Source organism: Ruditapes philippinarum, unplaced genomic scaffold, assembly GCF_026571515.1.
Source record: "Ruditapes philippinarum isolate M1 unplaced genomic scaffold, ASM2657151v2 ctg16265_1_1_1_1, whole genome shotgun sequence".
In the NCBI taxonomy this organism is placed as follows: Eukaryota; Metazoa; Mollusca; class Bivalvia; order Venerida; family Veneridae; genus Ruditapes; species Ruditapes philippinarum.
In genome coordinates, this window is record NW_026853163.1 from 1 (window position 1) to 18,645 (window position 18,645).

The 18,645-nt window shown below is 33.2% G+C and overlaps 1 protein-coding gene across 1 annotated transcript; it reads left to right on the forward strand.

The window, feature by feature from the left end:
• Positions 1-4,042: 4,042 nt before the first annotated feature.
• Positions 4,043-18,009, forward strand: LOC132735931 (uncharacterized). The gene is made up of 5 exons (XM_060722973.1): positions 4,043-5,439; positions 6,952-7,015; positions 10,513-10,583; positions 15,024-15,138; positions 16,103-18,009. Exons 1-5 carry the CDS (start codon positions 4,243-4,245, stop codon positions 16,150-16,152), a joined length of 1,497 nt encoding a protein of 498 aa, XP_060578956.1. The 5' UTR covers positions 4,043-4,242; the 3' UTR covers positions 16,153-18,009.
• Positions 18,010-18,645: the final 636 nt, after the last annotated feature.

Consider the following 18,645-nt stretch of genomic DNA (forward strand, 5'->3'; position numbering starts at 1 on the left):
TTTTTTTAATGTATTTAACTGTCAAGAGGCTTATGCCATGAAATAGTTGTTGCACGTTTTCAAATAGCTTGTGTTTAAATTATTAGCCAATATTGTATGACTAAAAAGGACAGATATAATTATGCAAACTGAAAATAATGAAATGTGAAAATGTTTTATTTATTTACTTTTGTAGCTCACGACTGTCACAAAGTGACATAATGAGCTTTTGTGATCGCTTTACATCCGGCGTCCATCCGGCATCTGTCTGTCAGTAAACTTTTACTGTAAACGACATCTCTTCATAAACCACCAAGCCAATTTCATCCAAACTTCATAGGAATGTTCCATTGGTAGTCAACTTTGAAAATTTAATTACAAGCAGAACTCAGGTTGCCATGGCAACAGAAAGAAAAAAGTTAAAATATCTTCTTTAATAAAACCAAAAGAGCTAAAGCTTAAATATTTGGCATGAAACATTATATAGTTAGTGTCTACCAAGTTTGTTCAAATAAATGCCCTGGGGTCAAAACTGGCCCTGCCCACCCACCCGGGGAGTGAGGTGGGGGGTCCTTGATTTTCCTTATTTGTAAAAACTTAAAAAATCTTCTTTAGAAAAAAACCCAAATAGCTAGAGCTTAGATATTAAGCATGAAACATCCTCTAGTGGGTGTCTTCCAAGTTTGTTCAAATAAAAGCCCGGGGGGGAAAAAATGGCCCGCCCTAGAGGGTCTTATGTATATAGTAAAAACTTTAAAAAATCTTCCTTTAAAAACCCCAAAGAGCTAGAACTAAGATATTAAGCATGAAACATCTTCTAATTGGTGTCTACCAAGTTTGTTCAAATAAGGGCCCTTGGGTTAAAATTTGCCCCGCCTCGGGGGTCATTGAATTTTCTTATATGTGTATAGTAAAAAAATTTGTAAGCTCACATGTCACAAAATGACAAGGTGAGCTTTTTTGATCACAATTCGTCTAACGTCCATCAGTAAACTTTTACTTTAGACTTTAAACTTTTTTTTTTACTTTTCTCCTGATAAACCACTTAGCCAATTTCATCCAAGCTTCACAGGAATGTATCTTTAGTGGTTACCTTTAAAACAGGGTTCTCACTAGGACTTTAAAACATGGAGTCCATGGACTCCCAACCCTGAAAAAGTTGGAGTCCAAAAGCGCGTCGCAATTAATATGTTTACAGATTAGTCATTCAATGCTCACAATAGCATTGCTGATATTTTGAATCTTCAAAAGACTTCCAAAGTTTATAGTTATTCAAAAGAAACTCTGAAGCCTACATAGTATAATTATTGTTTTGTTGTTAATATTTATTATGAAATTATCTTATTATAATGCATCAACACATGGAAATCGTTTTTTGTTGTTTTTTTTTCCCACTTTTATATCCAAATTAAATTTTATTTCTGGTTAAATAAGTCCACTCTAAAGACAAAAAGTTATATTTGTAAAAAAACAACGTAAATGTATATAGGCAGCGTTTAGCGGAATGAATAGGAAAATCGTGTACAGCTTCACACAGTGTGTAAGAGATTCATCCGATCGACAATTATTTTAGCAAATATCTTTAAAAAGGGGCAAATTGAAGATCGATATTTAAAGATTTAATGTTGATTAAATATTAAAGGAACAATTCATTCGCATGTTTTGGCTTGGACGATAATTTTTGCGAATTTTTAGGGTTTTCTGCGCGAACATGAAATCGCCGATGTTCGGACCAATATTCGGGGGTTAGAATCTAAAATATAACCGAAAAAGCGTATGTGTATTTTGGTGTTGTGTGCTTGCCTGGCCATTTCGGCACAATATTCTTAAATTCTTAATGACTCTTATAAAAGTTTTTGCAAGAATTAAACTAAAGCAAAATTCGTGCGTAGAAAATGCCGAAAATATTCGGCACAATCATTCAAAATTCACACTCATTATTTAATTTAAGAAAACAGTCTTTTAAACTTGCGGCTAAATTAGTCGATAATCTTATCCTTTTTCGGTAAAATTGCTTAATTTTCCAATTCAAACCTGATTATCAAAAGATATAAAATTATCACCTCGTGTTATATCTGGTAATTACATGTACTATACAGCGAGTGTATACATTTAGATCACTATGCGTGACAATGATCGGAAGCGTTATCACTGATTGGCTAATCGCTTCACGGGTCGATGTGCATAGGACCGCCTACCTATAGACTGACACGCGCTGACGCATTTGTGTATTTGCGGTTGTAAACAATCGGTAATGTTTATGCGTCCCAGGCAAAATTAAGCGTACATGGAATCCTTGCTCTGAAATATTTGCGTCCAGCTGTAATAAACATGCGTACCGGGACGACGAAATAAGCGTCCCCGAGAACCCTGTTAAAAGTGGTTCAAAGAATTCAATTTCATACAGAACTGTGATTGCCATGTCAACCGAAGGAAAAAAAGTTGAAAAAAATCTTTTAAAAAACCCAAAAAGCTAGAACATTAATATTTGGCATGAAACATTTTCAACTGAGTGTCTACCAACTTTGTTCAAATAAAAGTCCAGGGGTCAAAATTGGCTCTGCCCTAGGTTCATGTATATTGCAAAACCTTAAAAAATCTTCTTTCAAAAAACCCAAAGAGCTAGAGTTTAGATACTAAGCATGAAATATCTTCTAGTGAGTGTTAACCAAGTTTGTTGAAATAAAAGCCCTGGGGTCAAAATTGGCCCCTCCCAGGTGGGGGGGGGGGGGCATTGTTTTCCCTACTACATGTAGTAAAAACTTAAATAACCTTCTTATTAAAACCCCAAAGAGCTAAAGCTTAGATATTTATCATGAAACATTTTCTAATTGGTGTCTACCAAGTTTGTTTCAAATAAAAGCCCCTGGTTTAAAATTGGCCTTCGCCCAGGGGCCTATATACCATTGGGATAAATTTAATGAAATACCTGGGTTGTTCCTAGCATGAAGCTCTACTAAAACTGGTCAATGGTTCTGCTCCATTGAACATCTGGGTCAAAAGGCTAAAATAAATTTTGAAATGAAATCTTTAAAACTCTTTTTGAAAGTACAAGGCCTAGAGCTAAGATATTTTGTGTAAAGCATCATCTAATGAAACTCTACAAAAATTGATATTCTAACACGACCCGCATTTTTCCCTATTGAACATAGAAGAACAGAAAGTGTGTGTTATTATGCAACAGATGCACAGTTTGACTTTCTATATTTAGACATGTGACGTAGTCATTACACACGTGCCGTAACCACTAAAAATCCGACGCGCTGAAAATAAGTTCGGAAACAAATCAGGCGCCAATTTTGCTTAACTATCAAGTACCGCAACTTTTATTTGTTAATGTCGTGTTAGAATCGAAATAATATATCCAAAATCAGTGATTTTATCGCTTGATAACATCACTGTTTGTCGTTCGGATGCGCATTCATTATATCACTCGGGCTACGCCCTCGTGATATAATTCCTCGCATCCGAACTCCAAACAGTGATGTTATTGAGCGATAAAATCACTGTTTGGGATATATTATTTTCTTAAAATATCATAGCCCTGGGAACAAAATTGACCTTGCCCCACAGGGTCATTGATTTTCCTTATAAGTATATAGTAGAATCTTTAAATATCATCTTTTCTGAATTAACAGAGGCTTAACATGAAACATTGTGTAGGAAAAAAATCTTATTTTCAGAAGATATATGAAGGCTTAGAGCTTTGATATTTGGTAAATGATATCATCTATAAGTCCTCAAAACTTGTTCAAAGTTTGCCTCTGGTGTCAAAATTTGCACCATCCTAGGGACCATAGGTTTCAGTGATAGGTCTTCCTCAAATGTTACCTTGACATTTTACAGACATTGACTGTAAATGTCAAATTTGAGTTATATTTTGTACAAGAAAATGAGGATTACTAGTAATCTTGACATGTTTGGCTATTATCTAAGATTTATGAAAAAGTCGAGCTAAAAAGAGGGTTCCACTAGGCAGTGGATCTTATTGTATATGTACTTGTTAAATTCACATAAACTAGATAATTTCATATTTTTTTATGTATTAATTTACATTTTCAGGTTAAAAGACCTTACATATACCCAAAGCAACATACAGAAAGATAGACTTATAATGCGTAAAGGAAAAGGAAACCCATGCATCAGAATGTTAGATGATTCTGTGACAAGATTTTTGCTGTCTTTCTTTATTTGTCTTGCTCTCCGTTGTGGAAAATACATCAGTTTCATATACTCTTCAGTATAAAATACAATCCTTAAGTCATGGATAAAACTGGAAAGACTAGTGAAATGAATTTAAGTAATGAGGGCCAAAATAGGAACTCTAAAGAACTTGAGGAAAGTAAAATTACACTAGAGCAGCAAACTGAAAGACCTCTAAATCATTTAGAAAGTCCAAGTGTAAAAGAATGCAGTGGTGGTGGTGATATAAATAATGAAGATTTTAATGCTTTAGGGGTCCACCAGGTTGAGTTCGGTGCAACAGGTGTTTGCCCTCGTAGCCAGTCCAAGCAACAGGAAGAGACTGGTCATGTATCCAGGAACTTGGAACATTCTGAAGGTAATACTTCATTTCAATGCTGTCAGCCTGTATGTTCCATATTGAAGGGTGAGAATGACAGCCATGTGGAGCAAATGAATGGCAATGTGGAAGAATCTGAAATGGATGCCTTGAAAGGTCGAGATTCAGATGAAATTTTGGAGCTTACTGTAAATGAGTCTGAAAAAGATCATAAATACGTTTATTTAAGAATGAGATATTTAATGTTTTCGTTTTTCAAAGGGAACACCAAGTGTTTAGAGAAAATTGACAAACGTGCATCAATTCTTTATGGATACATCCATCCAACAAAACCTATCATTGATCTTTGGGCAGTAAGAATAAGTGTTTCATTTATACCAGCAGAAGCAAGGGAAGAAGCTTACAGATTTGGTACATTCTGCTTGAGAGTTGATCTAGAAAGAGGTATCAGTATTTTATTAGCCAGAGAAGGGTTTTTCTGTAACAATAATTCAGATATAATTTGTGCTTTCTGTGGACGCTCATTACAGCAGTATCATCTACGTCTTGGAGACAGACATTTGAATGTCTTCCTGGAAAGGCATAGACATATCTGTAATTTAGCTCATAACATTTCAATGGCTATCTATGGAATTAACCTTGCACATCATGTGCAAGTTATGCAAGGAAACCATGATAGTTTATGTGTCTCAGGAAGCCATTACCAACAGCAGGGAGTATGTACATATGCTCAACAGATACGTAGACCTTTTTCAAATATTGTTCCCTCCGGAACAATTAACAATGAAACTCAACGATTCCTTCCATGGCCAAACCTAGTTGAGCATCAAAGAATGGATGGAAACAATAGCATTCCAAGAAATGCAGATGCTGTGCAAATGGAAAATCAAGAGTCTAATCCACGTCAGGATCAATCAACAACAGAACACTTGGCAAAGGTAAATATATAGAGGATATTTGTTTGTTTGTGTGTAAGATGAAATTTTATTTCATCGAGTGGGCTTTAAAAACAGTATTCTCACGAGTGGCGTAGCCACGAGTGAGAATACTGTTTTTAAAGTTCACGAGATGAAATAAAATTACATCTTACACAACAAACAGACAAATTTTCTTTTTATTTTATGCTTTAAAACAAGTTAAAACGAAATTTCCATAATTTTAACGTTGATATTAAAATCTGTTTCCCCCATTGAGAGCCCCATTTAGAGGGAATTTCTCATTAAAAACAAAGACAGAAGTCTTGAGCTGAAAAATAAGTCCGCCAATGGAGGTTAAATGAATGTGATATTTATTCATTTTATTAAAAAATATGAATGATCGCTTGTTTTGATAATAAAACAAAACAATTCTTGTAGGAGAAAAAGTCCAACCATCCATCCATATTTCTGTTACTTACTGCGAATTTATATTAGACCTGGCTTTGTAAAATGTAAACGGCAGCCATTTTTAAAGTCGTGTATTTCATGGGAGGAAAATAATTGTGTAAGATACAGAAGGATATAATTGGATTTGTTAGTCATACACCTTTTTAAAAGAAAGAAAACTTATTTGAGGATTGTAACAGACAAAAAATAAGTGTTGGCAGAAGTGAAAACATTCAGAAAAGGAGCTAGGAAAATGGAAAACTTGGAATCTTGCTAAGGCATTGTAAGGAACGCTGGGTTGATTTACTTATTTTACGAGTGATAGCTGTCAATGCTTTTCAATTTTTCATAAAGCATACGGCAGTTATTGCTGGTAGGATACTTTAATATGCCCAAATGTCATCAAGAGCAGTTTTGCATGGGGAAGGAATGTATTTTTCAGACTGTAAAAACGAAACAAAAAAATTTAGAGACGAAATTTTGTGATTGGAATTTGAAGGAATAGAAGTAAGTTTTCTCTCTTTATTACTTTTGACATTTATGTTATTTAATTATTTCAGCTTTGCTATTTTTTTAACAGCCTGATATTGTCAGAATTGTCAGTAAAAATAGAATTGAGGTACCACATGGGGAAAATCTTAAAAAAGTAGTTTCGTCATTGAAAAAAGTGAAATTATATTTTGATAATTTTCACTGTGAAATTATCAAATATAATTTTCACGGATAAATCAGTAATCCACTGAAAAGCATAAAATAAAGCAAGTTACTAGTGTAAGTACTGTCTTGGCAACTTAATAAAAGCATAAACTATTTAATATTACCACTTAATTTTGATAGCCTGTCAAACTGTCTTTCAAATTCACTGCCTGATTTTTTAGTGCCTATGATACACATTGTATATTGTGCAATTGATGCATAATTAGCTGCTAACAGAAAGTTGTTAAATTAGTTAAATTGGTACCATTTTTTTGTCATGGTAGGCCTGTATGGTGTATGAATTTAATATGTTTACAGAATAGGATCCTGATTGATTATAAGTTAAAATTGATAGTGAGCTTTTGATATATATATATATTTTTTTTTCAGACAACAAAATCTGGTGCTCCTGCCACTACTGTTCAAGGATCAGCAACATTACAGGCAGATTGTTGTAAATATTCTTTTTTTTTGCTCTTAAATTCTTTGCTTACAAAATGCTAATGTTGGCTACTCTTCTGATATTTGCCATGTGCCAGAATTTTTAAAGTAGTTTCAAGTGTATAAACAAATTTTGATGAAGATATTCACATGAAGCTTAATGTACATCACTTTGAGATCATTGAGGTCAAGGTCAAGGCCCATTACGTTAGCATAGACTTTGAATTATAGCCCTTTTTATTCAGAAAATTCTGGGATCAAGTCTTGCTGAAGGTATTGAAACTTAATACATTTGTACAAGTCTTTGGGATCATAACCAGAGGTCACTATCCAAAGCCTATAATTCTGACAGGAATTTTGACTGAATTATGGCCATTTTTGAATTACGAAAATTCTGGTCCATTTTTTTCCCCAGCAACATCAATCTTTATAACTATTAAAAGTATTCACATAAAATTTACAGCATATCTTGAGGGTTCAAAGTGGAGGTCATTATTCAAAGATGTTACAGATTTGTCTGGTTAATTGTCCTCTGTGAATTATTAATCTTTTGTATCATATACTTATCTAAGAATAAACATATATTTATCTTCTCTTTAGTTTAATCTAATATTACCTAAAGTTATGTTTTATCATGTAGAAATGTAGTCTTTGACTGCTAGTACTAAATTAAATAATTTATAACAACTAGACAGTTGTAATGCAAATCAAGCCATTCTAATTCTTATTTGCTAAAAAGTCAACAGAGTTATAAACGGCTAGGCCATCCTTAAAAAAATGTTTGTTTGCAGTAACGCGACATACTCACAAAATTTGCCCCCACTCAAAATATTTTTTCATGGTCTGGATAAAAAAAAAAAATTTGAATCAGAAAATTATGCCTTGTGCTTTGTTATGCTCCCCGAAAAAATTTCGGGGGAGCATATAGTCGCCGCCTTGTCCGTCCGTCCGTTCGTCTTTCCGTCCGTCCGTCCGTCCCCTTTTCTTGTCCGGGACATAACTTTGAAACAACAAGAGGTACCAACATGAAACTTTGTAGGTAGATAGATCTCATTAAGGAAGTGTGCAGTGCACAAGAACCGTAACTCTGCCTTGCCTAATTTTTGAATTATCCCCCTTTGTTTATTTTACACTTTGAACTTTGTCCGGGACATAACTCTAAAAGTATAAGAGGTATCAACATGAAACTTTGTAGGTAGATAGATCTCATTAAGTAGGTGTGCAGTGCACAAGAACCGTAACTCTGCCTTGCCTAATTTTTGAATTACCCCCCTTTGTTTATTTTACACTTTGAAATTTGTCCGGGACATAACTCTAAATGTATAAGAGGTATCAACATGAAACTTTGTAGGTAGATATATCTCATTGAGTAAAAGTGCAGTGCACAAGAACCGTAACTCTGCCTTGCCTTATTTTTGAATTATCCCCCTTTGTTTATTTTACACTTTGAACTTTGTCCGGGACATAACTCTAAAAGTATAAGAGGTATCAACATGAAACTTTGTAGGTAGATAGATCTCATTGAGTAGGTGTGCAGTGCACAAGAACCTTAACTCTGCCTTGCCTAATTTTTGAATTATCCCCCTTTGTTTATTTTACACTTTGAAATTTGTCCAGGACATAACTCTAAAAGTATAAGAGGTATCAACATGAAACTTTGTAGGTAGATAGATCTCATTGAGTAGGTATGCAGTGCACAAGAACCTTAACTCTGCCTTGTCTAATTTTAGAATTATCCCCCTTTGTTTATTTTACACTTTGAACTTTGTCCGGGACATAACTCTAAAAGTATAAGAGGTATCAACATGAAGCTTTGTAGGTAGATAGATCTCATTGAGTAGGTGTGCAGTGCACAAGAACCTTAACTCTGCCTTGCCTAATTTTTGAATTATCCCCCTTTGTTTATTTTTACACTTTGAACTTTGTCCGGGACATATTTCTTAAGGTAGACCATGGGTAATGGGCACCATAAAGAACTGTAAAATTGACAACATAGGACAGTTATATGTCTTCAAGGTCACCTGTATGCAAAATTTAAATAAAATTTACCGTGTGGTTTATGAGTTATGGATATATTTCTGAACTAAGACCTTGCCATTTGAAGGGCTTATTTTCAGAAATGAGGAAACTGTAAATAATCTGTAATATCATCATTATAAAAAATGTTTTTCTATTGCTCATTGTTAAGAAACAAATAATAACATTCAAGTAACACATTACACAACCAAAATGTTTGGTTCTAAACAAAATGTTCTTAAAATGTATAAAAATGTAACCCTACCCCACCCACTTTTAACACTAATTTTACCATTTCCCTATCTAAAATGCCTTATTCAAAATATCCCTAAAATTTATCGAAATGAGGGTCTGTTTTCAAACTTTGCCTAAATTTTTTCAAAGGTATATTAGTTGATCATGCGAAATATAAAATACTTTTACCGTGTAGTTTTTATTTTATCGAACTTTGAAAATATCTGGTATCATATTTGTTATAAATTTTGGCATTATTTAACCAAAAAAATACCTAAAATAATTATATAATTAAAATCAAACTTTTTTTCTTCCATAAGGGATCAAAGAGATACATAAAAAATGTTAAAAAGAAAAAAAAGAAAGAAAAAAAAAGTTGCCCCTTCTGGGGTTTGAACCCACGCCCCTCAATTTCAATGTAGTTTACAAGCGATTCTAGCCTATTTGAATACTCTTCAAAGTGGAGGTAATGCATTACCCATGGTCTACCTTAATGTATAAGAGATATCAACATGAAACTTTGTAGGTAGATAGATCTCATTGAGTAAGTTTGCAGTGCACAAGAACTGTAACACTGTCTTGCCTACTTTTGGAGTTATTGCCTTTTGTTCATTTTGACACTTTGAACTTTGTCTGGGACATTACTCTAAAATTATAAGAGATATCAACATGAAACTTTGTAGATAGATAGGTCTCATTGGGTGGAAGTGCAGTGCTTAAGAATCATTACTCTGCCTTGCCTTATTTTGAAGTAATTGCCCTTTGTTTATTTTTACTTTTTGACTTTTGTCCTGGACATTACTTTAAAACTATTAGAGATATCAACATGAAACTTTGTAGGTAGCTAGATATAATTGGATAGAACTGCAACGCTTCAAGAACCTTAACAAAGCCTGGTCTAATTTTGGAGTTATTGCCCTTTGTTCATTTTTTTTATACTTTCCTGTGTCCAGAACCTTCTCGGGGAGCATCACCCGGTTCAACCGGTTCTTGTTTTGTTCTGTTAAAGGTTAGTAGAAGAAACAAAATGTAGGTCTTATTAAATTAGAATTTTGTTATCAATTTATTAATTGTTACCAGATTATCAAAGCATATATTGTCCAGCATTTTGAAATTCCATGTTTATTTGGGAGTACACTTCAATAAAAAAAAATCAACCTACCTACCCACCTTTAAAATTCTGGGTCGGGTTACTGCAAACAAACATTTTTTTAAGGATGGTCCTATTAAAATAATTTTACTTTCTTTATACTTTTACAGTTATGACAGGAGCTACTGGTACTTCAGCTGATCTACCAAGTTCTCAAAGTGAAAGGGATAGAGTTACAAGAGTAAGTCGAAGATGTGTGAGATATGTTGACTTAGAACATGCCGTGGCAACCAAAGTTCTGCATGGAAACAATTTTTAAAGGTGACATTCCTGTGAAGTTTGGATGAAATTGAATTAGTGGTTTATGAGGAGATGTTTAAAGTAAAATTTTACGGGTTTACGGAACTCTTGTTGAAATAAAAGCCATTGGGTTGAAATTGGCTCTCTCTCTCCCCCCCCCACGGTAGTCATTCATTTTCCTTAAATGTATAAGGTAAAAACTTTAAAAATCTTCTTTCAAATAACCCAAAGAGCTAGAGCTTAGATATTTAGCGTAAAACATCCTCTAGTTGGGGTCGGCCAAATTTGTTCAAGTAAAACCCTGGGGCCAAAATTGGCGCCCTAAATGGGGTTATTGATTTTCCTAATGTGTTTATAGTAAAAACTTTAAAAAAAAACCAAAAACCCAAAGCAAGCCTTTCCCAGGGGCTTTAAGCATCATGGTCCTGCTGTGCTTTAATTTCCAAATCTAACCGCTGTGCCTTAAAAATCACCTCGGTGCTCTTGTGATCACAATTCGTCCAGCATCTGTTCTTCAGTTGTCCGTCCGTAAACTTTTACTTTAAACAACATCTCCTCATAAACCACAAAGCCAACTGCACAAGTGGTCACCTTTAAAAATTGTTCTAAGAATTTGATTCCATGCAGAACTCTGGTTGCCATGGCAACCGAAAGAATAAACTTAAATAATCTTCTTTTAAAAAATCCAAAGTGCTAGAGCTAAGACATTTCGCGTGAGACATCTTCAAGTGGATGTCTACTAATTTCGTTTAAATAAAAGCCCTTGGGTCAAAATTGGCCCTGCCCTGGGGTGTCATTGGTTTTCAATATATGTATATAGGAAAAACTTCAATGATCTTCTTTTAAAAAATCCAAATAGCTAGAGCTTAGATATATTGCATGAAACATCTTCTAGTGAGTGTCTACCAAGTTTGTTCAAATAAAAGTCTTTGTGTCAAAATTGCCCGGCCAGGGGGATGGGATATTGGGGGTTATTGATTTTTCCTTATATGTACCGTATAACTGGTTATTTCTGCAGGTGCAAATTTTTGCGTTTTGGGACTGAAAATGGGTATATTAATTTTGCAAATTTAATTTCTGTGTTTTTCATAAAAATCGTTTATAAAATTTAATTTGTGCATTTTTCTATTAAATTTTTAGGAGTGTCAAGTATAAAAAGTATGTATTTCATATGATAAAATATATCCATTATAGTGCATTTAAAAAAACAAGTTAAAAGCAGAATGTTAAAAATGTATAGTAAAATCTTAAATTTGTAGCTCAGACTTTGGGCAATACTTGCTGTTTCAAAACCTTTATAAATTAACTTTCTGTCTCCTTTAATGTCCATGTGTACCTCATGTATCCACTGTGTCCCAGAGGTTCTCATGTCAACAGGCTTGAGACTGTCGATAGCACATTCAGCTTTAGCCCGTTTCTTAGAAATACATTTAGCATACCAGGATTGAAACTTTGATTTAAGCTTATCTTTTACAATTTTTTTACACAGATAAATCCATGGGCTGAAGCTTGTCAGTGAAATTTGGTAGAACATAAAGAATTTCAATTTGATTTGTGTATTGATTAATTGAACAGGTAAACTAAGGTGACATTTAACTGGGTAAATTGAATATAAAACTACGAAATATTTGCGAATTTAATTTCTGCGGTTGGAAGGGACGCGCAAAATTTTGCAGAAATGAGCTATCTGCAGAAATAACCAGTAATACAGTATATAGGAAAAACTTAAATAAACTTCTTTTAAAAAATCTAAATAGAGCTTATTTATTAAGCATGAAACATTTTCTAGTGAGTGTCTACTAAGTTTGTTCAAATAAAAGTCCTTAGGTAAAAATTGGCCCGGCCGGGTCAGGGGAGGGGGGTGGGGGGGAGTCATTGGTTTTCCTTATATGTATGTAGGAAAAACTTTACAAAAATTTCTTTTAAAAATTCCAAATAGCTAGAGCTTAGATATAAAGCATGAAACATCTTGTTGTGAGTGTCTACAAAGTTTGTTCAAATAAAAGCCCTGGGGTCAAAATTGGCCCTGTCCTAGTGGGTCATTGATTTTCCTTATGTGTATATTAAGTTTAATAATCTTACAATCTTTTTTTAAAAATCCCAAGGAGCTAGAGCTTTGATATTAAGCATTAAACATCTATTTATGGGTGTCCACCAAGTTTGTTCAAATAAGAGCCCTGGGGTCAAAATTGGCCCTGACTGGGTGGGGGGAGGTCATTGATTCTTAAATGTATATATAGTCCGACACCCGGTTATTCGACGACCCTTTATTCAATACCTGGCATTATCCGAAGTAGATCGGCTTTTATCTCTATATAAATTAATAAAAATACAAAGTTTAACGTATTATTCAAAATGCATTATCCGAATACCTACTATTTTTCGAAGTAAAATTTCGGTCCCGATTATATAATTATGAAAGAATTTCACACCTATTATTCAAAGCAAGACTAATTGGTGCAGATCCATTCGCTGACCGTTCGACTTGAGAAAAATTTCCAACAGCCATGCGTGTATTTTGACAATCGTGATAATTGCGCTTAATTACCGAGAATTAAAAATAATGCACCGTGTCGGTTTTTACGGTTATTGATTAAAGTTGACAGCGATAATTTTCATGAATTCTCTATGTGTGCATTTGTCAAAACATCTAAAACATTTGTTTCATTTTCATTAATTGTAACGCTACATGAAAACCATTACTCTAACTGAATATACCAGAATTTAGCTTTAAACACTGTCATAGTGACCACACGGTCATAATGAAGGAGTTTTACGAAACGATACATTATTGTAGAATAAAATGCAAGTATTTATGTCTTCAATATCAGTAAAAAAATTGTTTTACTAATCTTTTCATGAATATTTATTTTTCTTGATTAATTGCTGGAAACAAATGTGTTGCAAACGGGAGTTTTGCTATAATTAGCCAAAGTGCAGTAGTTTTTGTCTATCACCGTATTCGGATTGAAATCGATTATTCGAACCCATCGATTATTCGAAGTAAATTTTCAGTCCCCAGCAATTCGAATAATCGGGGTTGGACTGTAGTAAAAACTTTAAAAATCTTCTTTTACAGGTTAGATATTAGGGATGAAACATTTTCTAGTGATTGTCTACCAAATTTGTTCAAATAAAAGCCCTAGGGTCAAAATTGGCAGGGCACGGGGGTTGTTGGTTTTCCTTATATGTATATAGTGGGAAAAAAATCTTCTTTTAAAAAACCCAAATAGCTAGTGCCTAGATATTAAGCATGAAACATCTTCTAATGGGTGTCTACCAAGTTTATTCAAATAAAAGTTCTGGGGTCAAAATTGGCCCCCAGTGGTTCATTGAATTTCCTGATATGTAAACATCTTTTGGAACTGTTGTTTCCCTTAAGGCCTCAACAGACGGTAGGATTTTGAAGTACAACACCAATTAAAACTAAGATGTACAGACAAATCTTAATGTGTAAAGGCTACTATTTCTTGATTTCGGAAACCTTATGTCTAGATGTAAGGGATAATACATGTTCTATTCGTACCGATTTTTACATACCTCCCACAATGACAGGTAACAGATAACCAAATTATCTCCTGATAATGGGTGTAATGAATGAAATTACAGAACAATTAGGGCTAAAAGGTAAACATAGTAGTAAGATGGGGTAAAAATGATGTTGAAAAACTCTTCAGGAGACCCAAAGTTGTGTTATGTTCAAATCCCAAATTATTCCGAAAATGATTGTCACGGTATTGAATTGTTCTCTAATTAGGGGAGGGGAGGTAGTTTGTAGGCGGCCAGATAGCTTAGTCAGCAGAGCCGCAGTACGGTATTCCGAGGGTCCCAGGTTTGAGTCTCGGTCAGGCTTCACATTAAAAATATATATTTTTTAAATGGAGGCGTTTCAATCATTACTCATGGTGAAAAAAGTATTTAGTGAGTAAAGTATGTAAAGGTTCAATGTAAAGGGATCCTCCTTTTTAGGGGATACCTCAGATGATTCTTACAGTGTAGAATTACCGTCTGAATGCAAGTGTTGTATAGCTTTGAAAATTGTACATCTTATCTCTAATTAGTGCTTTACAACTAAATCCTACCGTCTGTTGAGGCCTTTAGCAATAGCAAAACAGTAATGTTTTTACACATGCACTATTTCAAATACAAATATGAACTTTGTGATATAAGGTTAAGTTTAGATTTTATATCTCCTTTTGTTTATAGTTTACAATATTATTACTTGTTCCTTGTCCTAGGGAGTTTTTATTTCAGCTGAGCAATTTCATGGCTTTCTTGTTAAATATTGCCACAACTTTAAATATATTTTTATTTAACAACATCTAATTGAAGATCTGCATTTATTTATTGTTTCCTTTTAGATGTTGTTTTTACATTACAGGTTGATGATATTGTACAAGCTCTTGTAGGCTCTAGTATTGGGACAACAGTTATTGGTCTTGGATTTACAAGAGGAGACGTTGTAGATGGTATACGGAGACTACTTAGAACTGGAGGTAAATCATTTTTATTGTGTGTCAAACATTAATAAGTGCTTTGGTTACATACCAATATTGAACAGGAAGTCATTGGTTTTCTTGATATGTTATAGTAAACCTTCAAAAACCTCTTCTTTTAGATCCCATGGGCAATTGATATTTTTCCTGAAACATCATCTTATAAATCTTTACCAAGAATGTTCAAGTCATGGCCCCATCAAAATTGGCATGAAACATTATTATGAAACAGCAAGAACAGTTTCAAACCTTTTTTTTGTTCATTATTCCATAGCTTTGAGCTGCTTTATCTTACATCTCTGGCATGTAGCATGCTATAAGAATCTTACACTGGCTGCTTGTGGCACTGGCAGACCGGAATATCTAGCTTGAGGGTAAGCGGTAACGATGCTTTGCCGAGTTTACCCTAAACAGTTACCTGATAGCTAGATATTCCCGTCTGTATCGACAACCAGTGTTTGATTTTTGGCCGGGTTGCACAGGCGGGAGGGGAAAATATTTTCATAACAGTTTTCTCAGCAACTATTTATCACAGCCTCTTGATATTTGGTATACAGCATTAAGACATGGTCCCCTACAGAAGGATTCAAGTTCAGGTCTGTCGCTCATCAACTTCGTATTTACTGACTTAGTTAAATTTAGACATTAATGGTGAATGGCAGGAAATTGATATTTGGTATACAGCATTAAGACATGGTCCCATACAGTGGGATTCCATTTCAGGTCTGTCAGTCATCCACTTTATGTTCACAATGATGAGCAATAATTATTATCCTACTATCTTAGAGTCAGTCTTTCAAATATGTTCCATTTGTAAATTTCAGTGTTTGAAATCTAAATTTGGCATTCATTGAATGAACATTGTTGTCCTCTTGTTAGAGTAATAGCTCTTTATATACATTGCTATGCAGAACATTTGTAATTTTAAGGCATTGTAATCAAAAATTAATTTGTATATTTACAGAACGAGTTACTGCTGACAGTATCATTTGCGAGATAACAAAGAGAATGTAAACATTAGCGTTCAATTTTCATGAGGAAATATTTTAACACCTGTGCTTAGAGATCATGATAAAAAACAGTGTATAACATTAAAAGGTAACATAGGACGAGGTGGGAATACATTACTGGGAAAAAGATGGAGATTCATCAATTTAGTAACAGATACATTAAAATAGAGACAAATATCAGTTATACATGGATATATCGATATATACTCCTAATTTCTTGTGTATAATTTACTTTCATATATGTTCTGTTCATACAAATATGTTGTGCCCTGTTCATTTATGTCCTTTGCATTATACTTTCTAACCATTTTTTGTCGTCATTTTCAAAGGTGTATAGATTATTGATCAACAGAAAAATAACAACGATACATCAGTATTGTTTCTGTTAATGATAGCTTATTAGAATAGACTAGGGCTAGGGCTTATATAGACTAGGGCTTCCATTTAGTTACAAAAGTTGGAAGTCAGAGACTGCAAAATGTCTTAAACTTGAAGTCACATTATATAAGAAAAGTAGGAATTGGGTTATATTTTGGAAGTACCAGGCCAAAATCAGAAGTTAATAATGACTCCCAAACTTTCAGTAATGGAGACAATGAAATGAAAAGATGATTTTAATTTTTGATAATTTCGACTGATTTGATACACTTACTATATAATACTCTGTTCTTCACATATATGATCACAGATAAGTATAATTAGAAATCCTCTACTTTCATCTAGTAAATCTACTTCAGGATTTTCCTGATTTATTGGTAATATGTGAAAAGACAGTTCTAAATAATGGCCTAATTCATTCAATCATATAAATATGAATAGCAAGTTTATAGAATGATAATTTGTCAAATAAATGTCATTTCTGTATTTCGAATGTTTATAGAGTGAAATGCCCTAGTAAATTTATATTAGATACTATGTTCTTGTTAATTTAACGTATACAAAGGTATGCAACTATTAGGCCTACATTGCAAGATATGATCATGTAATTGTATAGTAAAGATGCAAATGATGCTGTCTTTCAAATGTTTTAACTATTCTTATATTCTATATGATATTTTTGTAGTGTATAAGTTAGGAAGAATGTCTAACATGAATTGTTTGTTTATAGAGTTAACATCATAGATATAATGCAGAAATATATATTTATAAAATAATTGTAGCATTTCAGTAAGACGATATCTGATAGTTATATAATGGGTATAATAATGTGTTATATAATATGTATAATAATATTCATATCATTGTTAAAGACCTCGTTGTAATTAGCAGACATATCTGAAAGTCATTTAATGACTATAATTATGAACATTGTTAGAGGCCTTGTACTAATTTAGCAGTCATATCGGACAGTTATATAATGACTATAATAATGAACATTGTTAGAGGCCTTGTACTAATTTAGCAGTCATATCGGACAGTTATATAATGACTATAATAATGAACATTGTTAGAGGCCTTGTACTAATTTAGCAGTCATATCGGACAGTTATATAATGACTATAATAATGAACATTGTTAGAGGCCTTGTACTAATTTAGCAGTCATATCGGACAGTTATATAATGACTATAATAATGAACATTGTTAGAGGCCTTGTACTAATTTAGCAGTCATATCGGACAGTTATATAATGACTATAATAATGAACATTGTTAGAGGCCTTGTTCTAATTTAGCAGTCATAAGATGACTTTAATTTTTGTTTGGTGTTTACATCACCTGAAGGACCACATGCTCAAGTTTAGCAAATAAGGCTCACTATTTAAATTTATGATTTTAAGTTTACTTTAAAAACTTTATATACTTTTGTTCTCTATCAATTTTTTTAATGATGGGATTGACTTCAGGTTTCAAATTGTTATCATAGTAATGTCTGTTTAAATTTTATTGACATCGTCACAATGCATTTCGATGTGGTGCAAAAATATTAAACATTTAAGTGCCTTATTAATACTGGTGGATATATATATATTTATATCAATATTTGATTTTTTTCGTAGTTTTGTCTTCCTTTTACCAGTATTTTTTATGTCCAGTATTTAATTATTTGACCATCATTGACTCCTCTGACATTTCTTGTTATGTATTTTTTGTAATGTTGAGATATACCATATTTTTATATATTTTGCCATTATGTTCAATTTCAGCATTAATGCAAATTTTTATTGTTTTGGTAAAAACTTGTTTTATCATGATGTCATGTATCATTATTTTTAGTTATTTTTTCAACTTTGTTAATTTCAAGCAGTCTATTTTAAAGAATAATGAGTACTGTTCTACTAATCTCCACCTAAAGCATCAGTACCGGTATTTGTTTAGTTTTTTTGTTAAAATTTAATGTGCTATTTATGTCATACAATAATTCAGATTCAAATTTCCACTGGTGCATTTATGTTTATATTATTTTGATGTTATTGGGTCGCATTAAAGTCGATTTTTTTTACCACAGGCTAACACAGGCTAAAGTTTTGCCTCAATTTATTGTTGCAAGGCTTATAT